The 22,098-nt window shown below is 39.3% G+C and overlaps 1 protein-coding gene across 8 annotated transcripts in view; it reads left to right on the plus strand.

The window, feature by feature from the left end:
• tenm4 (teneurin transmembrane protein 4) overlaps window positions 1–22,098 on the plus strand; it is a 163,804-nt gene that overhangs the window by 109,377 nt on the left and 32,329 nt on the right. For 6 of the 8 annotated variants that reach the window (XM_085381075.1, XM_085381074.1, XM_085381079.1 and 3 more), the window contains 8 exons: window positions 3,256–3,402; window positions 5,765–5,981; window positions 10,252–10,371; window positions 13,682–13,943; window positions 15,260–15,527; window positions 15,630–15,773; window positions 19,538–19,787; window positions 20,201–20,221. In XM_085381075.1, coding sequence (XP_085237201.1) covers window positions 3,256–3,402; window positions 5,765–5,981; window positions 10,252–10,371; window positions 13,682–13,943; window positions 15,260–15,527; window positions 15,630–15,773; window positions 19,538–19,787; window positions 20,201–20,221 — 1,429 coding nt within the window. The remainder of the gene's footprint in view (window positions 1–3,255; window positions 3,403–5,764; window positions 5,982–10,251; window positions 10,372–13,681; window positions 13,944–15,259; window positions 15,528–15,629; window positions 15,774–19,537; window positions 19,788–20,200; window positions 20,222–22,098) is intronic. The other 2 variants (XM_085381076.1, XM_085381078.1) reach the window with 1 other exon arrangement.

A 22,098-nucleotide genomic window follows, 5' to 3' on the forward strand; every position in this document is an offset into this window, starting at 1 on the left:
TGTGATGTTAAATTGCGAAGCTTTTTACGTCCAGGGAAACGGGGTGGTTATGGCGGCACTTAGAGTTTGAATCACTCGCCAAAAAGCAGTAATCTGCTGTCACTCAAAAACACAATGTCCAATCTCTCCCAAACGTCTCAGGTGTGATTAGACTCGAGCTCGGAAGTGTTTGTTATGCCATTTGTACATAATGGTTAGAGCGCCACCTAGTGGAACGACTAACTAATCATGAATGAATGAGTTGAAATGTTAGCTGGTGGTTAAATGCATGAATTCCATCAATGTGACATCAGATCGGACGTGCTGGTTTTAGGTGTTGGGCGTGGCTCGACGCGCCGGGGGTGCGAGGGCCCTCATAACGCTGCTTGCAGCTTTAATTTTTATTGGAGTTCTAGATGAGTTTTTGTTTTACTTATAATTGCTGAGAAAACATTTGTCAACATGCCTTATACAGTAGTTATTGGCCGCTCTCCTAAGCAGCTGTTCACAGTTCATCAAATGTCCACGGCCCATGGACTGCTCTGTAGTGTGGACAAACAGCTCCAATTGAAAAAGCCTGAACCAAACTAGTTATTTAACAGGTTTAAATAATCAAATAAGGATTTGGGTTATCTGGTGAAATGTGTTCCTGATTACTATTTTATATTATGTTTTACTATTGGAAATATAGTTCTGTTTTGGGGTTCTTTTTTCATGGTTACAATAAGACGTGATTGTAGTGCAGAATTTTAGCTTTAATCCAAGAGGTTTAACAGTAGTATTACACTGACCTTTTATAAATTATAGCCATTTGTATACATAGTCCTACATTTTCCGAGCCTCCAGAGTAATTGGAAAATTGATTAACATGCAGTTTCACAACCAGGTGAGCTGCTCATATCATTATTTTACGACAGATTCAACAAATAAAAAATTTGGAGTTGATTAACATTTTGAACATGTATTCGGTAGCTTCTCGCTGGAATTCTCAAGATTAGGTACAAAGAAATGTTGATGCAAGTGAAGGAAAAAGCCATTGCATTCTTAAAAAAAGAATAATAATATAATAGTAAGAAATTAACTTGAGCCCTAAAACTTTAGTAATGCGCAAAAGAATAATTTGGTACAATTTGTCCCAGAATGATGGGAAGTTGAAAAGTATACAGTAGTCAAAAGAACTGCTGTTGATCTGAAGAAAACCACACTGTCCAACATGGTTTAGACAATGTTATGGCATGGCTGTGTATGGCGTCCAGTGTAACTGGCCACTAGTGTTTATTGATCAAACTACTGAAAGAAAAGCTGGAATAATTCGAAGTGTACGGGGCTGTATCTCTGCTCAGATTCAGCCAAATGCGACAGAAATGATCGGACGACTTATCACAGTGCAAATGGATAATGACCCAAAGTAAACTGCACAAGCAACTCAAGAGTTTCTCAAAGCCAGGAAATGGGATATTCTTCAGTGCCCAAGTCAGTCATCTGATGTCAGCCCAGTAGAGCATGCTTTTCAGTTACTGAAAACAAAAATAAAGGCAGAGACCCACAAACAAGCAGCCACTGAAGGCCTGGCAGAGCATCTAAAGGAAGCAAGCACTGCATTTGATTACAACTATGTGGTGTAGAATTCACAAAGTCATTGCCTGTCGTGATTTTCACAAAGTATTTAAAACAGTGCTTATTTTTAAAATTACATTACTTTTTTTCAATGACTGCATCAAATTGCTAGGAAAACCAGACCTGCTCTCTTCTAAATGAGACATCGGGTCTCACCCTTCTCTCACCCCACCTGGTCTCGGCAGATGGCCGCCCCTCCCTGAGCCTGGTTCTGCCGGAGGTTTCTTCCTGTTAAAAGGGAGTTTTTCCTTCCCGCTGTTGCCAAGGTGCTTGCTCATTGGGGGTAAAATGAATGTTGGATTTTTCTCTGTTTGTATTATTGTAGGGCTGATAATGGGGGACTATATAAAAATGACTGCAATTCCTAAACAGTGAATGCAATGCTTTTGTCGTTGTTAAAACCCTTGTGCACTTGAATCACATCTTGATTTATTTAAATTCTAAAAAGCAGCATTAAAGCAAAAGGGGAAGTGTTGCCTATGCCATTAAAAACATTTATATGGGATAAATGTGCATAAGTAAAAGCAGTGTGGGCTGTTCTTTGAATTGTTTATGCTATGACTCATGTCATAGTGTCACCTTTACTCTGTAGCTAACCGAGAGATCTACAACAGTCATCCCCCTAAATGCGTATACTTGTTTCTGTCTCACTACTGATCTTTCTCCCATTCATATGTCCACCAATCACTACACCTGTCTCTTCTTTTCTCAGTATCTCCCTCTTTTGCTCCCATTCTTTCTGTGTGATGTAAAAGCATACAGTAGAGAATGCTGCCCCACTGTCTTTAGTCGATAAAATGGGTCAGTTTAATATTCTTTCTATCACGGCAGCCTTCCTGCAACACAAGCCGCTGTTAAGATGTGTTTTTGATATCCTGTGAATTTACCCTATGCCTCTGTGAGAGGATACAGATCACAAGGTATCAGATAAATGTCGAAGAATGGGCAAGATCATCCTCTAATCTATGCCCTTGTAAAGATATAACCAAAGAAAAACATTGGAATATTGTACCTGTCGTTATGCTCCAGCCAGCTTTTCACTCCCTTGGGGTCGCTTCCCCCGGAACAGTAGTTCTTGCAAAGCCTGCCTCTGCACAAAGCAACTGAGGTAACCTTTATCCATTTTAAACTATACTATGTTATATTCTTTTCTTCTTCTCATAATGACAAAACAAGCATTGTATGTTATTGATAGCTGAAAAGTGTCTTGGGACAGTTTATCAAATAATAAAATGAATTATTTTTTCAATAAGTAAAACACCAAACTCTTGTTTTTTTCAGCGGACGGAAATACCAGCACAATACACCACTGCTCTCATTAACGAACTGTAGCGGCATAGATATGAGAGTCCAGTCCACTGTAGTAATGAGTGAATATTGATGTAGAAGATCCCGCTTATCTGATTTTACTGCAAAGGGATATTAGAAGCTTCACGGAAGGTATATCAAATTAATCAGCCTCTGCCGAGGGTCATTGTGGCTGCCCTCACCCATTTAAAATCTTATTGTTACCCGATAAATATTAGCTCTCACCTCACATTTTTGTCATTTTTTTCAAATTTGTAGTTTTCTTTTCCCATAAATAGCGTACAGTGTCCGTGTGTTACTGCTATTTGATTTTCATTGCCGACCTTTGTCTTTGTCCATTTTGTTACGCAGAGGGCTGCCCTGGTTTGTGCAATGGAAATGGTAGGTGCACTCTGGGTAACAATGGCTGGTACTGTGTGTGCCAGCTGGGCTGGAGGGGCACTGGCTGTGACACCTCTATGGAAACTGCCTGCAGTGATGTCAAGGACAACGATGGAGGTAAAGTCACAAACAACACATAATGGTGCCTTCTGACACTGGCCAGGCATCAACAGGGACTCTTAACCAGACATGATTTGACTATAAAATTAACCACCCTTGTGCTTGAGAATATCCTGTACGTACATTTATGCTTTCCAGGCTCAGTTGCTCTCTTATACAGGTGAAGTTGAGGAATGGCTTCCAGCCAGGCACCTGGACAACAGGTTTTTATTAAAAAGCAGAGTACCTGGCCCTGAGGTCTTGAACATTCGCCGGCCCCAGGAGGAAGTCTACGCTCTGCCCTCTAACTAGCCCTGAGCAGAGCCAGGCACACACACAGAGCCAGCCAGGAGGCTGCACCACTCTTGAGGCCAAGTGGGAGACGTGACTTCCTTTCTTCCAGACCTCATTCTGGGCTTGAGCTATGCACTAGCATCCCTTATTTATGCAGGGGCTGTTTGTCTTCCGATCACTGTACAGGGACCACACAGCTCTCAATAGTAAAAGGAGGGTGCTTCTGGGGATTTGACTGAATCCTGACAGCAGGGTTTATTTTTTATCACCCATCTGGCCAGATAGGCCCCTTAAAGCAAAGGCTAGGGAGTCCAGTGACCCACTTCAGCAAAGAAAAGTGCAATGCACAGCAGCTCTCTTTGTCATGTATTCCTTAAATTACTGACAGAGAGCCATGAGCAATGTTACAAGTTCCAACCATCAAATAAGGAGGATATACACACGCGTACACGTAAGAAACACTGAGTAAAGCAACAGGTCGGAACTGCTCTATTTTTTCTCACTGCTATGGTATATTAAATAAATTATATATTTAATTTTGACTCCTATTCATGTATATAAATTGTCTCTGTTTGTGTAATAATACAACAGGCAAATAAATAATCCTTTCTTGTCTAATTCTATATCAAGTAAAATATAAGGTATGAAGCCCTAAAATTTTAACAAGAAGAATAATATCCATAAAAAAGACAAATATACAGTGCAAAGTTTTGGGCATAAAGAAAACATATACTACACATGATACATTTATTAGACCATTACCCAATTTAAGGTTTTACCACAGCTGCCCTAAATTGACAGTACTGGAAATTTTATTTATTTTATTCATGTTCTTGTAATAGTCAGTCAATCTACCAGTAAGCCTAAGTTTGTTAATTAAAATATTTTTAATGTTAAAATATATTTATTGTTGTTATCCACAAATGTTAAAATTTACTATTTTACAAAAGAAACAAAGTAAAACATGTTATTATTATTTTTTGATTAACACAACAAATTAGAGTTGTTACATTTACAGCCTCTTGAATGTGATGCTTGATTAATTTGTGAGAAAACTCCAGTGTGTCAGCTCAAGTTTGGGTATAAAAACATTAATTCAGTTTGTTACTTCCCTAATTAACAGCAATATTTTTTTTTAGTTTTAGCTTATATTTCTGAAATATTAATTTTCTCTTATTTTTTTTGGACAAGTGGTCTAATAAATTTGATAAGCTAATAGCAGAAGCACAAAGTAACAGACAAGGTTAAAGATGGAAACACAACACACTCATCCGAGGACACACAGTTGATGAATTTCGGACGCATTTGAAATTCAGCAGTGCCAAAAAGCAGCTGGGCTCCGATAGTTTCTTATGGGAGACTTTGAAACGATCTTTTTAGAACATTTTGTACATTTTATTGCAGTTCTGTATGCTTTCTGACTTTCAAGATGATAATTTGCTCCAAACTATTGTTTTTTGATGTGGAGCAAACTAATCATAGTACAAAAAAAACTTGAGTTCTGATAACAAAAGCAGCAGGTACTCTTGCTTACTTTCCCTGATTAATGTAAATTTAATACAAGTCTGTTTGTTCGACAAAGGTTTGCAGCCAACAGTGCATGGCAGGTCCTTGCAGGTTTTGGGCTACACTTCTGCAAATGGAGCTGGGAATTTTGTGAGAATAAATGATCTTCTGAGTTCTGAAAAATGCAAACAAATTCTTATCCATCATCCGAGCTGTCCCAGATTTATTCCGCTACATAACAATACTCTCAAACACAAAGCCCTAAACAACTTGTATCAACTTATCTGCCACCTACATTAAAAATATGTGGGCAAGTGTGACTAGGATAAATTATTATGTTTTAAAGATGCAGTGTAGTGACAGCAAGCACCAATTTGATTTTTTATTTATCTTTACTGTATTTTATATTACGTTAATGGCTATATATATATTTTAAACTTTTATTTCTCAAAGCATTTGTGCTTAACACACCCTAAAACCAACTTTGAGCAGTACTTTATACTTTCTTTTGCCAGGTGTGTCTAGGCTGTTGTTTAATGAGTCAGTGTTTGTGTGTTTTTGACTTCTTTGACCTTGTCAGATGGCCTGGTGGACTGCATGGATCCAGACTGCTGTCTGCAGGCAACCTGTCACACTACCTCCCTGTGTGTGGGCTCCCCGGATCCCCTGGACATCATCCAGGAGACACAGATGTCCTCTGCACAGAGCAACCTACAGACTTTCTATGACAGGGTGCGCTTCCTTGTGGGCAGGGACAGCACCCACATAATCCCTGGAGCAAACCCCTTCGATGGCAAGTGAGTGACTTTTGCATTACTCTCACCAGACAGCACCCAGCGCAGCCTTCTCTAACCAATTCTCTTAATAATATAACCAGAACCAGCTACGGTATTGGGTTGAATTCCCTTTTTATTCTGCATCGTCGTTTGTTGTTCATGCTTAAGATTCTTGTCAGATTCCTCCTGGTTGAGCCAGTCAAATTATCAGTTGATGCTCAGTGAACTCAACAGTTGTGTTATCGCTTTCTTAAGTAATGACATTTGAGGTTCAGGCATAAATCAGTGGATTTTACTTTTAATATAGGCCGCTTCAAATTACTGCGCTACAGTTATAGCACTGACAGATCTTAGTAGATGTAAATTATGTGCTTTTTAAAATCCAGATGAAAATATTTGCACAAGGGAGAGGAGGCAGCAGTCAGTGGGGGCTGAAAGTAAGGCTGAAATGAACGATGAGGCTTGGAGGATGATGGACAGATGATGATGGACAGACATAGAATGTGGCAAAAAGGAAGGAGAATTCCCTACAAAGAAAGGCATCTCATATTTATGTATTGTGATTACTTTTACGGTAATCCATCTGAGGCCCGCTCCCAGAGGCAGAGCTCATGACACCCCAGCCATGGAATCTGAGATCCTTTCATATCAGGCAGGAAAGCAGTCAAACTCCCATTAGGTTCCCCTGCCTCTGTTTTCTTTTGTCTCCTTCTCTTTTTATCTTTAAACACTTGTGAGGCTGCGTCACTTATTTGCATCTCACTTGCTTATGCATCTCTCTCATCTCAACTTATTATACCCACGTGACAGAACGAGACAACAGCCTAAAGAAAGTAAATTGAGAATATTTGAAAATGTTTAGAAAATGGTATTAAAATGTGACTCAGTAATGGTTTGTTGGTTTTAAATTTTTTTTTTAGGTGTTTTAACATTTTTTTAAGCAGACCATTTGTACTTTAAAAAACATGTTAGCATTGGGTTCTTGTTAACATATGAAAATTATGCCAAATTTGATTTAATTCTTTCAAACACCAGTGTCAGTAAAGGCTTTAAAAAAACCTCTGTGATTTGCATCAGCAAAGTAAAGTATGGCTGATTTTTAATTTTTTTTTTTTTTTTTACTTTTGCAGTAGCGTCAGCTGATACTTAAGAGAAGCGGTGTGACATTTTCCCTCGTTGACATTTTACTAGCTTTCAAGAACCACTCAACATTTTGCAGTTCTTCACTGGACAGAGGAAGCGGCATAGAGGATTGAGTAATACTCTTGTCTCTCTCACAAGATGCAGACATAAATAAGTAAAATGAAGAATCCAGAGATGAGCTGCAAGATTGGAGGCCTCAGCTCACCTAAAAATATCAGTGATAATCTATTATTCATGCTTGGTATTCATTCCCCAACCACTGACAGATATGAACAGTTATGACAGGGAGCTCTGGGCTTCAGATGAGCCTTAAAGGCACGGTCTCAGCATCTTCCTTCCTGATATTCCTGCCCTGGTCACCCGATCATCTGGCTATTGATCCTCTAACCGCTTCCTTGTGCTAGTAGACATGTTGGACTTCTATTTCTGATGTTTCCCACCGCAAAAAGCTGCAAAGGTGCCACTGAATAAAGCATCTGCCACTGCATGAAACATCTTGATTCTCCACCATGACACATAATACAAGAGACTGCCTATGCCCAGCAGTGGATGGTGACCAGAATAGTAAACAGGAGCTTTGTCCGCGGAACAATTTGGGCAAAGATTGATAGCTGGCATATAATAGCGAGGCAGAAGCCATTTACTTCATTTACAGGCGTGCACTTGTATTATTTTATTTAGAACTCTTTTATCAGCGTTAGACCATTAATGTCAGAAAATCTCTTGTTTGTTTCCTTCTCTGTGTGTCCTAGCCCTTTTAGCAGCATAGTATATTTGGAGAGCTAAAAATTTATATCGACGTCTCCTCGTTTTCCCCTGTTCAGCATGCTATTAACACGCAGACAGGGAAAAGAGAGGGCTGCAGTGACATGCTTACAGTTTCAGCAGGATTTCCCCTGTAATCAATTCATTTGCGTGGGTAATGATGTTTCCGTTGCTTCCGAGTTAATGGTACTATTTATTAGCCGTGGTCATTGAAGGTTCTCTATAGTTAAAGCTGACACGCAGCTTTTATTGTATCTGAGATGTCAGTGTGAGAAAACAATGTAGTTTCCTCACAATTACACAATTGTGAAAGATGGTATTTCCAAATTATGCTTCAAATCTTTACCGTTTAATGTTTACTACCATTATTTTTACCTTTTTTTAGATATAGATCAAAAGCTCTCCTTTTGTCATTTAGTTCTTATTTTCTTGTAAATTAACCAGCCAGTATGTTGCTGTAGTCATTTGGATCGTCACCATAAATATCACCTGAAGGAAACCTGATGTTTTTTTTCCTATATAGAGTAAGTTTAAGACTTGTTCAAGTGAGGGGTGAAAATGACATCTGACACACTCCACTGTGACGTCTGACTAGATAAGCTAAACTAAAGATTATTTCATACTATAACATGTCCTCTATGTGCAGATGATGTATGATAAACTGGAGTTTGGAGATACTGTGAAGTCCCTTTTTCTCTTTGCGAATCCCTTTGGACTTGTGAAATCTCACAAAGGATGGAATTTTCTGTAGTGAATTCTTCATGCTTCCTTTGCCACTCTGTCTCAGGGTTTTATTTGATGTCAATATTTAAATCATTTGTCTTGACAGTGAGGAATCAGCTTCCGATGTGGTTCACAGAAGCAGGAAGGCGATAGTTCCGCTTTCACAACTCCATCTCAAGAAAATGGAGACGGCTGAAACTTCAAACAAGACTAAAATAAACTATTGCTGTGAATGATTAAATGTAGACAGCCAGATCAGTGCTGGGTTAACTTTGGTAATAATTCTATGTAAATGCATCCTCTTAGATATTTGGGTGTAAGCCCAAGGATTCAGAGCAGTATCTCCTTGCTTGTTTACAGCACAGTAGTGGACAGCGAAGGTCTTCTGAAGGAGACCTGGCCTAATTAACATAAAACAGGGTTCCTGGGGACCAGGATAGTGTAGGGTGAATGATCTTGCCTCTGGTAAGGACATGTTGAGGGCAGCTACTAACACGCTAGTGTTAATTGTTTCCAGTACGTGGCAGTGTTTAAGACCCAAATGTATTAAAAATAGCCATGGTCTAATGAAGAAGTGACAGTAAGGCATTTGTTAGGGGACCAATTTTTTGCAAACGACTACAGAAACAACGGCTGACCATGAGTCGGGCCTTGATAATGACGAGGGTAAGAGTCGACGAGGGAGACGTGCTACAGCAAGGTCTCAACTCATCAGTCCAGTAAGATTAGGAGGTGAATTTGGACGACTTCCCACTATTGATTGGTGGCGACTGATGATCAGATCTAATTTATGCAGCTTCTGGAGGCCTGATGTCAGTCTGGAAATCTGTTGAGGTCTTGATAATCAGCCAAGCAAGTCTTGCAATCTGCAGTCCTATTATTTCCCTCTCTGGCATTCTGTAATGGAAAAGATAATTCCTCTTTTTTAATTAGAGCAAAAGCAAAGTAAAGCTTCCTTATCTCATTATCCTTCCATTCTGGATGGAAAAACCCTTAGAGACACCCTAGGAGGTGTTAGTTTGTTGTGTTTCTGTTATGGCTATTTTATTGTGTACAGTATTTCTGTTTTGAGCAAATCCATACTGACTTTAATGTTTCTCCTCTCTGTTGATCTATTTCTAATGCTGAAAAGAAAAAAATATATTAATAGTAGTAGTAGGAGGGGGAGGAGGAGACAGAGTGTATTAGTATTAATATAAGTACGCTGAGATAGCGTCATTTTGTGTTATATAGAAAATCCACAATGTCAGTCTTAAGTGCTGGTGGTATGTGGTATCAATTGGTATCAATTCGTTTTCATTATTTTGACTTTTAGATAGAAGCAGATTAAAAAAGAAAAGGAAAAAAAGACCTTAAAAAACAGGAAATATGGGAACGAGCTATGGAATGGTATGCAGTAATGGGTCCTTTCTCCATAAACCAAGAATTCATTGTAGGCAGCATTAGTATTGTTGGTACATTCTATCTAACCTTTTAGCTTTGTTAAAATATGCTGTCTGAATGTTTTATCCATCCTCTTTTGCATATTTTAGCGTGGACAGAAATTATATAAATAAAACAAGATAATACAGGTTTTACTGCAGGACACCTGCTGTTAGCTTGTAATTATTTGTACTGCTATGCAATGAGCAATAATGCTGATCTTTTTCACTTCGTACAGCCATGCTTGTGTCATCCGTGGACAAGTCGTGACGTCAGACGGAACGCCACTGGTAGGAGTGAACATCAGCTTCATCAATAACCCATCTTATGGTTACACAATCACCAGGCAGGATGGAAGGTAAGAACCTGAGTCTTTATATCAAAGCACACGCAGAGAGTAAAGGATGCAGTAAAACCTCTCTCGCAGTTACCTAAAAATGCTGTACAGATAGTGATATTTAGATCATTGTCAAATACTTTTACAAAATCTTAACGATGGAAAGGGGGGGAAAAAAAACACAGTTGCCACAGCAAACTGTGCTGCCATTGATCTGCTTTGTGATTTCATTTGGTCCAATTTTGGAGTTCTCGGCTCAATTCCCAGAGAAATCAAACAAAGCCCTTCTGGTACACTCATAAGTTATGCTTCAGTAGCAGCAGGGTGGGGAAAGAATAAAATATGCCAATGCAAAGCATCTCACTGGAGCTATAAAACATTGTGCAGATGGACATTATTTATTCGACAATAGAAGATTAAGAGAATTAAGTGACACAGTTAGGTTTAGGTCACAGAAATGTGTTTGCGCTCCTTGTTTATCCTCTCTAAATAGTTTAATAATGCTTTTGCCATTTATGAAATGGTTTTTCTAATTAGTTGGATGTTATAATTATGACCATAAAATAATACGTAGTAATGTGACTGTCATAGATCATTACCACTTACTTCCTCAGACAATTCCACATATGTTCTGGCTGTTCAGGAAAGCAGGAAAAAAGCTATTTTGTTATTTTATTACAGCACCACTAAAAACCCTTTGGGGGAAGATAAATTGTTGTGGCAATGTGTTCTAAATAAGAAAGAGGAAAAAGTCTGAGTTCTCTGTGTAGCGTTCTTTGAGCGATGCTGTTCAGGCTGCTTTGGCATCAGGAGAGTTTCTCAGAGAAACAGAGAAAAACATCAAACTAGCTTCGGCGTGTTTCTTGGAGTGAAAGAGAAAAAAACTTGAGAATAAAATCTCTAATAATTTTCTCTCTTTTTCTTTTCATCTTAAATGTATTTGATAAGATTGTACAAGCATACAGTATACACTCACAACCCCCAGTCCCAGGTATCTCAGTGTTAGTAAGGCCTTGTGGCAAACCGAGCCCCTCTATCACAGCACAACATGAATTGGTGTTTGCTCTCCAAGCCCCACTTCTTCCTGGCACTTTTATCAGTCACTGACACTCTAAAGGCCCACATCTTTGCCGCTGGTTTGATCCTGATCATTCCTGCGTCCCCTCATTTCTTCCATCCTGTCGTTTTTCTCTCCCCTTTACTTTTACAAAAATCTCTCTTCTCTACTTCATCATCTTCACCTTCTTCACTCATTTCATCTGCTCTCCATCCCTTCACGCTGTCTTTCCTCTAATCTCTCATTGCCCATAAGCCTTTCCTTTCTGGGTACTGCTCTTTTACTTATTTCCCGTGCTTTCCTTGAGCCCAGGTCTCATGTCCTTTCCACTGCACTGACTTTCCTCATCTCTATCCTTTTTCCATTTATGCGTGTCCCATTTTTTTTCTTATGCATCAGTCACTTTTTTCTTTGCAAAGCTCCATACTCTTTTCTACCTTCCAGCATATGTGTAAACACTACTCCATCTCCCAGGTTCCCCTGTAAACATGCCCAGTCTCCTGCAACTCCCCTGCAATCACTGTAAACAGGCTCAGTGCAGCGTGAAATCAGAAATGCACCTGTTCAGCCACTTAGAAATGGGAAAGCTGTCTCAACTCATTTTTATGATGTGTTCTTTATTGTCCAAGGGCTTAGTTTTTTAAATTACCTTTTCCACTATCTGGGAAAGTTTTCAGGCCTAAACAAAAGAGGTTAGTTTAGTTTCTTTACAACTGTGTAGCTATTTTCTGATTGGCTGAGCATTAAGACAGACCTATTCGCTTTTAAGCTTTTCTCTATTAATGAGAAAAATGCTGACATGGGTTTAAGCTCATTACATTATTAGGGTACTTGTGAGCGTCTTTACGGGAGAACTTGTAGTTTTACAGTCTGTGTTTATTCTTACTAACTTTTTGCTCTGACCTTGGCTCACTTTAACCTAAGTAGACGTCATGCAGTCCATTATAAATATACTGTTATATTGCTCATTAGCTGGCAAATGAGTAAAAATGTAGTTAACTTTCTTAGTTTGATGCATTTCCAAAGGGCACAAGGCGGTAACCTTCTGTAGGTAATGTAATCATTTTGTTCCTTAAGGCTATTGTCATGATTGATAATAGCCAGTGAATCTCTTCATCGATCGCCTATGCTGCCCATGGTAGTCCAGAAGTATTTTGAGTTTGCGTAGCCCAAGCCTGCCAGGCATGCTACAGACTGAATGCAACTGCATGGGTACTGATGGATCACAGCTGCATGAGTACTACGAGAGCCTTGCTCTGCAGACTCGAGACTGATGAAGAAGCTCACTTTGCTTGCACCCAGCCAAGGGCAAAACATCAAGGGCGGACCAAGTTGTTGTTTATCACCACAGCCAATCAGATGTTTACCCTCAAGGGAAGTTAGACTGAGCGAGTTCTTTATATAGAAGCTTAAACCAAGAGGGAGTTTGCCCATTTTACATGGCACTATTTAAACTTACTTCTGTATCTGTAATTTGAGAAAAACTCTGAGTGTGTGCGTGTGTGTGTGTGTGAGAGAGAGTGTTTGCCTGTCCCAGGGGCCTGTAGGTGACCAGGTGCTAATTGGCTCTTAGAGACAAGTGACAAAAGCTGCAAAAGTCCAGTCCAGGTGCAGGTACCATGCAGCAGTTAGAGGTGATGACGCTGCCAAAATGTAGCCTGTTTACTGAGACACAGTCAGGTCAGTCCAGAGGCAGAGACCCTTTAATGCAACAGCAGATGGGATTGCATTGCAGGGCTTTTAGACTGATGTTAGAGTGGACAGCCTTCGTCTAAGAGATCAATAAAGTACTGGCGGCTGCCTCCATCCCTCGGCACAAACCTCTCTCTCTCATTTACAGTACACATGTGAGCACAGGAGCAGCACATTACATGGTAATTGGAGTGAAACAGTCATGCCTGTAATCTGCTACTTTGCATTCTTCAAATAAAATGTTAAGATTATTAAACCAAGGAAACCTGCATTTTTACATTGTGATCTATAATCGTATTGTATCTGCTCCATTGTGTAACAGAGATGATTCAAAGCAGTTAAAAGCATCCTTTCTTTAACTTTTTAAAAAAATTAAATTTTGAATTTATTACTGATTAATCTCTTTTTTATCCTTTAAATAGAGAATAACAAATGTGTCGTGTTCACAACAGAGGCTTGATGCACAACACAAAACAAATAGTATAAATTGGGAATGGGAATTTTCACTGTATTTATTTTAATTCATCCAAAAGTAAGACAATCAGTTAATTTTCTTTGACATTGTGCACATCTGTGTTCCAGTTTTGACTTGGTGACCAATGGGGGCATAGCCATAGCCCTGCACTTTGAACGCGCTCCATTCATCACCCAGGAGCACACACTCTGGTTGCCATGGGGACGTTTCTTTGTCATGGATACCATCGTGATGCGGCATGAGGAGAATGACATCCCTAGCTGTGACCTGAGCAGCTTTACCAGGCCCAGCCCTGTAGTGTCCCCAGCGCCGCTCACCGCATTCGCTGGGTCCTGTGCTGAAAGAGGGAATGTTGTACCTGAAATCCAGGTGATGCTCTGTCCCTGCCCTGCAGGTTCTAATGCATATGGGTCTTCCTGTAAATGATTCATGCCGCACAGCTACAGACTATTTTTCAAGTATAAATATAACAGTGACTCAGTGCTTTAATTTTTATCACTCAAGTGTAATTGGCCTGTAAAATTTGGGTAATTCACAATATACGTTGTACCTAACTGCAGAGTGATGATTATTATCTTATCCACAGAAACAGTTGTTACTGTAGAGTAGTCATCCAGTTTATGCATATAAATACCTCTAGGAAGGATTTGCATCTTACAGTTATGCATACAAGTTTATCTACATGAGGCTTTTTGATGTAAGCATCTATTTGGACTTCTGTGTTGGTGACCTATGTTGTCGAACTGTTTGTGCGGCTCCTGTATTTCTAGCAGGTATCTCTGCACTTCTCTCATTACTCTGCCTCCCAGTTTGCTTCGTAAGATTTATGGCATATCAGGGAATTTAGTCTGAGTTGAGTTTATTTATAGTCGCCTTGTCTTTGCTGCTCCGTGTACAGGGACATCATCCCATTTACAGTTGTAAAAAGGAATCCTGATAAGTCAACCATGAATAGCTGCCCTGTTTGAATAATTAAAAAAAACACACATAAAAGTCATCTGACCTATAACAGTTAAAGTACTTGTTTTGATTAGTACTCTGAATCTTGTTTTGTACTATGGAAAGAGGCGATTCAATTATAGAAGACAGGAATTGGTTAACCAAACTACTGGTGTCGACCCTTGATCCTCATTGCGAACGCTCTACAGTCTATGAATGCTGACCCACTGTTGTTACAGGTCTGACCTCAGCTAAAATTTCTAAAGGCAACAGCATCTTACTAAGCTAACTTTTATTATTCTATATATTATTGGCCTTGGCAGCCTCTGAGCCCAAGAGCACACAGGTTACGCAACTGCGATATGGATTTCATAGAAAAGACTACCATCCTAATGGAGGACTTGCTATTTTGAAATCAATTATGGAAAATTCTCATTGGAATACATAATGAAGAAATTCTTCATCCTATGCCATGTAACGCATGAGCATAATTGTCCTCTAATTAGTGTTTCCAGTCTCCCTTGGGTCCATAGATGTGGTTGGAGGCAAGGCTAAAAAAATAATGGCTGCAGTGGCCATTGACCAACAGACTGACAAGCTGATATTTTGTGTAAAACAAGAACAGCAAAAAAATAAAACAGTGGAACATTATTACCTCAAATGTGAGGACAGAATTTATAACATGTCACCTTCTGTCAGGATCGATGCTTTTCTATATTTAATAAGCTTTGTTTTTCTGTTCATAGTCTCTGGAGGAAGAAGTACCTATACCTGGAACGGAAATGAGACTCGGCTATTTAAGCAGCAGGACCCCAGGTTACAAGTCAGTGCTAAGGGTTACTCTCACCCACTCCTTAATCCCTTTTAACCTGATGAAAGTTCACCTCATGGTGGCTGTGGAAGGCAGGCTTTTCAGAAAGTGGTTTCCTGCAGCCCCAAATCTCTCGTATGACTTTGTGTGGGACAAGACAGATGTCTACAGCCAGAAGGTCTATGGCTTGTCCGAAGCTTTTGGTAAGCGATGACAAAAATTATTTTTGATTATACTGATATGATTTTCTTTTATCCAGAGAACACACATTTTTTTTACTATTTTATCTTTGTTTTGTTCCATAGTTTCAGTTGGTTTTGAGTATGAGTCATGCCCAGACCTTATTCTATGGGAGAAGAGGACCGCTGTACTTACTGGCTACGAAACCATTGCCTCAAAACTGGGAGGGTGGACAATAGACAAGCACCATGCTTTAAATATCCAGAGTGGTGAGTCAGCCAGTTGTTCCTTTTCATATGTTTTTTGTTTTAATAACTTCTCTTTTTAAAAAAACTTGTTTTGGGGCATTTCATCTTTATTTTGGACAGTAACGTACTGTAGCCCTTGGACAAAAACAGAGTACAGTAGATGAAGGTGAAAAGAACTACATAAAGGAAACGGCCTGCACTTGCCTTTGGCATATCGGTCGCCTGCTAAGCCAGTGAGCTATGCCAGCACCCTTTCAACAGCTTCTTTATTAAAGTATTTGTGGAGATCAGGGAAATTTTTTTACTGCTATTGTTAATAATCATCATCATTACCATTGCATTAATCATACAGTTTACAGTATTGATATTGAATTCAGATGTTTAAACATATTGGTACCCAATTAGCCTTCAAAATATAACTTTATCCCACAACATATCTTAATTTTAAGAAGATGTACCTGGATCACGATCTATTGGTTCATTGTGGGGGTTTGTGCATTAATCTCAATCTCTTAATCTTGTTTCTTTTGAAAGCAGGTTAGGGTTATTTGTATTTTGGTTCCTCGCATTCTGCGTTACTTAACCTCTGCTAACTCCTTGTGTGTCAAGTTTTATTATATTGTTTGGAGTTCTAAGCTCTTATTCAGCTTCAGGTGTTTTCTGTTTGATTTGATTGTATAGTTTGTCCTTGTTTATTCACTTGAGGGTTCAAACTTTTTGCGCTCTTGTATTTTAAACCTTTAAGTTCTTGTCAAGTTTATGGAGTGTGTTATTTTGTTGTACTTTTCTCTGAGTTAGTTCCTGTTTTACTTTGGAAGTTAGTCTCCTGTGCTTTTTACTTCGCCTTGATTGTCTACACCTGTGTCGAGTTCGCCCCAGCTGTCTCCACTTCCCGAATCACCTCCATGTGTACAAATAATCCAGCCTTCCCCCTCAGTCTTTGTTGCAGTGTCTGTTAAGCTCCTCTAGTGTTTTTTTTTCTCCCCCCTCCATGGTCTCCTGGGTTTGTTTGGATTTTCTTGGCTTCTTATTTTTGGACTCTGTTTTTGAACTCTGCAACTGGCACACCTTCTGTTTAAACAGTCTGCATCCCGATTCTCCTCTGGGTCCTTGAACCTGCATCCATGACAGGCTGTGTTAATTTTTTTGTATTTGGTTCACCCATACTGTACACAGGCCTCTTAGAATACTGATTTAGTTGGATGATATATTGCCCCAGATATAACTGCGATAAATGATTATTGCTGATATAAACAGTTTATGCCACAAATAATATATTAATAGCATAGCAATGCAAGTGCGTCCTTCGAAGGCTGTTAAGATTTTAATGTTTAATGATATTCAGACAGCTGGAGTACTAAAATGTATATTCTAAAATATACATATGTCCACAAATAACAATATCCTCTTCTTCTTTTGTTTTCTGCTGTCACTTGGTATATGTCTGTGTGGGAGAGCCTCCACATGGTGAAACTCCCAACACAATGAACAGAGCAGAAGACAGAAGCAAGGCGAACAGAAATGACAGAAAAATATGTCTTGGATTTTTGTTCTTTTCACTTAGCTGCTGTTAAAAAACAAAACAAAACAAGACATCTAAGTCTTGTGATGGTAGTAAAAGCATAGGGTCACATTGGCAAAAATGTTGCTATCAGGACCCCATTTAAAAATAGTACATTTTGTACAAAAGTGTATATTTTAGGTTTGCCTGTCCTTTTTATATTTTGCGCGTCATCCTGAATGTGCCGAAAAGAGTAGATAAGAAGAAGTGCCACTGGTTCCACCACGTGCTTTAGACGATGCTTTTAATGTAACATAAAACTGTCCTCCCTGCCTGTAGCATTTTTAGGCTTTATTCCATTCAGCAGTGTCATGTAGCCCTTGATAGATCTCACTTTTTATTCCCTCCATCCGTTTTTAGGTGAGGGAGGTCAATTTTCTTATTGCCATCAAATAACTCCTAAAAGGCAGTAGTAGAAATAACTTTGTGCATCACCTGTCACTAGCTAGGCTTCAGTGTCTGTTTGTGTCTGGGAGGACTCATCAGAGGAGATGAAGCATACTTGAAAAGTGCTCACGAAGGTGGCATTTTGATCTGTCACGCTAAACCTGCTGAGCCTGAAAGTGGAGTCCAGACGAAGGCGAGAACTGCCCTCACCACCAGCACTGCCAGTTCCTCCAGTCACCCCCTCTTTTGGCACCTTCATGTCTTGTTCATGCCCAGCATTTTTAGAATCATCCCTAATTTAATTGCTATCAGCCTGCTACTCCCAGCAGCAGCAGCAGTCCCTAAGATTAAAATCACGTCCCAGGAAGGGGATGCTTGGCTGATCTCTTCTGATAGACCAAATGTTGTGCTGCTCAAAGATCTCAGGTCACTAAGTACCATCAGATGCAGCAAAACTAAGACAGGCATGCAGATGCTGAATTTCAAATATGATTACATTGATTGGGCAGCAGCAACATCTTTACATTTACATATTTGACAATTTTCCAAGAGCAGATTGGCAACACTAATGTTAAAAAAAAGTGTGCATGCAAGTACATATGTGAATGCTTGCACATCTGCTATATTTTTATTGATTTAATTTTGTTTGCCGCAAAGCTGGTGAAGATAGAAAAACAGGTAAAAAAAACAACAACAAATATATATATTCGTTTTCTTTTGGGTTTTCTTGTTTGGATTTCTTTTTTGTGATTGTGCCTGTGTGATAATTTTCTCGCTCCAAGAGATTATGCTTGTGCCAAGGGTTTCTTGGTTCCTATTTTGCTGTGAAATTGTGCCCGTGTTTTCATCCACCAAGACGACCTCCTATTGCAATCCCAGGCACTCAGTGCAATTTTCATGGCTCTAGTTAATAGAGGTACACACACAGTCCTATTTAAAATCACATCAAATGCTTATCTGTGTATTGACTTACACTTTCCCTTAAATCCTTCATCCAATATAGCTTTTAAACTGCATTAAGCTACCTTGAACCACTATTGAGACAGGAACGCAAAGAGTTAGAGCAGTGGAACAGGCTCAGCTCACCAAATTCCCATTGGTATCACGTTAGCATAAGCAAACTGCTTATCCATCAAGCAGAAATATGAAAGCATTCAGTACGAATCCCATTTTAATCCACTTGTTCTGAACTTCATTACACTCACATCAAGCCGCTCGAGGACCTTAATTGATCAATTAAATTTTATGACATGGAATTTTCAAAATTATTTATATGAACTTCTGTGCTGCTCAACGCCAGATTGGAAATCTATTCTCTATAGATTCTCTGTTCATCTGCAGATTACTGGAGGTGTTTTGGAGTGTGTCTTGACATGTTTTTTATTAAAATAAAACTTTACTTCATGGGTGAGTACAAAGGTGGTCTAATAAATTTGTTAAGCACTGTATAGAAATAATGCAAGTTAAATTGAGATGTATCAAAAGTATAATGACAAGATATATATATTTTTTTAGCTTTGTAGCTGTTGACACAGACTAGCATGTTCGGGTGGGATGGGTTTGTACACATCATTTCTCAGGGTTCTTTCAAACATGTAAATTTAATTAAATCAGGCAGTTTGTTATAGCTGGAAAAAAAAGTTTCAATACACTCCCCTAGTTTTTTTTTTTTTGGAAACACTGCTTTCAATGACAATTGGAAAAAAAGCTGGTTTAACTTAACCTCTAACCAAAATTGTAAAATGTTTTCCACTAACAGCTGGCCATGCTGCTTTGTGCTCACCCCCCTTGTTCTCCTTAACCTAAATAAGCTGTTTCTTTTCTGTACCCTCATCAGGTATTCTTCACATGGGCAACGGAGAGAACGTCTTCATCTCCCAGCAGCCTCCTGTAATCGGCAGCGTGATGGGGAATGGGCGGAGGCGCAGCATCTCCTGCCCTAGCTGTAATGGCCTTGCTGACGGAAACAAGCTGATGGCCCCTGTTGCTCTGGCTTGTGGCTCAGATGGAAGTCTTTACGTGGGTGACTTCAACTATGTGAGGAGGATTTTCACCACAGGGAATGTCACCAGCGTCCTGGAGCTCAGGTAACGGAAGAGTAGCCTACTTACTTTCGCTCAGGACCATGAGCTCAGATGGGCTTGTATACAGGTCATAAACCACAGAGGTCGATCGAGATAGACAGAAATGCCCTAAAGGCAAAGGATTGATGGTTCTGCCTCTCTGATTCACCTGTATCAGCTGGAGTTTGGATCTCATAAGGGACGTAGAGGATGTAATAAGGTCTTAACAGAAAATGTTAAGGAAAGATTAATTTCCTAATGCTCCCAAGGAGAAGGTTGAGTCGATTAAAAAAAAAAAAAAATTGAAATATTGTTTATTCATGCTTCCCTTTTGATTAAGAATGCCTACTACTTTTTAATTCCATCTACTATCAACTAACACTTTCTTTCCTTTCTCTTCCTTTCTCATTTCTGCTTCTTTTGGTAAACCTTCACAGAAATAAAGACTTCAGGCATAGGTAAGCCACACAGTATTTGCTAATTTTTAAAAAAAAGGGTACAGCCCAGTCACCAAATTAATAAAAATATATATATTTATCTTAATAAAGTTCGAGATATTGGTCTTTTTACACCTGCCAAACCTGTCAACAGCTGTCTATATCAGCTGATGTAAGTACAGCAGGTACCATTCTGTCAATATTAGAGTGAATGGTAAAAATTAAATGAGCTGAGTGATTATCGTTTTATACAATGTTTGCATTTTGTAGCTGCATTTGTTTTAATCTTCGGGGAAAATCTTCTCACTCCCTCTCATTCTCTCCAAAAACACCTGGAAAATGCTGGCCATATCCTACAATCTTGGTCTTTCCTCTTCCTATATTTTTTCTTGGATCTTTTTTCCCTTTTCCTGGTTCTGAAAACATTCAAAAGATGTTTTCACTCAAGAAACAATTCAAACTGTGGTTCATTTTCATTTGTTCTGAAAGATTTGTTTGGATTAAACCAGATAATTTACATGAAAGCACAGTTTATTAACTCTAAGTTTGCTTAATTTCTAGGCTTTCTCCTTAGTTCTTCTAAAATGAAATCATTTGGGAGCATTCGAGTTGTTAAAGAAGTGGGCAGCTGGGTGGGTGAGCATGCAACAATATGAGTGTAGAAGCCCAGGTTCAAGTCAGACCCTTGTCCATTTGCCACATACCTTCCCCTTTTCTACTTTCCTGTGTATCTTCAGTGCTCCACCAACCAATAAAGGCAAAAGTGCACCTCAAAAAAAAATTAACATTTCAGTATGGGACAGTTTTTGACAGTGTTGGAGAGTCTTAAATGTAATTTCATAATCGTAAAGAGAATATGTACTATACATATATATCCCTATTCATATAACATCTATTATAAAAGACAAGTTAACAGTAGTGCATGTTACAGGCAAATGATTGCAGGATTAAACAGAAGATAATGTCTCATTTGGTGTGCATGCCTAGCTACAGTAGCTGATTCTGCTAAAATGGCAACTCAGTGTTGATTTTATCACTGGCTTAAGATACAGAGACTTTATTTTCCAAGGCAGGTGGTGGCAAGGGAAATCTCTGTGTGCTGTCTTTAGATACTGTGTCTCAGGCAAAGGGCTATTGATTGATTTTCTATCACAGGGTCATGACTTTAGCTGGGGAACAGTTAGTCAACTTGTGGATGAAAAGCCTTGTGATGCTGGTCACTGGCCTCTGTTTCCAAGAGGATGAACATACTAACAAAAAACTCAGAATCTCTCTTTCTTGCTTTTTTCTGTATCTGTCTTCTGCATAACAGAAATATTACTTTTATTATGCTTCTGTACATTAACTTAGACATCGCATAGATTTCTTTGCTAGAACAAGACACATCAGAGCCCCGTCCCTCAGCACACCAAACACATTTGCATATTGAAAAGGAGATTTGCCCAGGAAAACACAGCATGTGTCTGTATAAAATGGGCGGCTGCCTCCTGTTCATGTGTGAGTTAGCGATAGGAGTGGGAGGTGGGTGATGTTACTGCAGTGTTCATTGACCCCCTACTAAGGATGTCCCAATCCGCTCCAACCATTTCCACGACGCCATGCCGCAAAATCCAATTATCTTCTACAAACTAGATGTTGTCAGTGAATATAGATGGGGTATATGGCCATAGCTCAAGGTCAGAGAATAACACCTCATAGTTTCAAACACTATGGGGGACCAACACTGTTTTACATGCACCTAGGAGCTGATAAGGTATCAGCTGATTGCACATGGCAGATAGAATGCAAAGCCAGTCATTGAGATTTGCCATTGACCTACTCTCAGACAGCAGTCGTTTCTCTAAGCCAGCCAATTGTACCTGGAGTATACTGAAGTGCATCATATCAGTCAACTAGGT

This window comes from Rhamphochromis longiceps, linkage group LG14 (assembly GCF_057381845.1).
Source record: "Rhamphochromis longiceps isolate RC_006_pf linkage group LG14, R_longiceps_female_GT1.1, whole genome shotgun sequence".
Taxonomy (NCBI): domain Eukaryota; kingdom Metazoa; phylum Chordata; class Actinopteri; order Cichliformes; family Cichlidae; genus Rhamphochromis; species Rhamphochromis longiceps.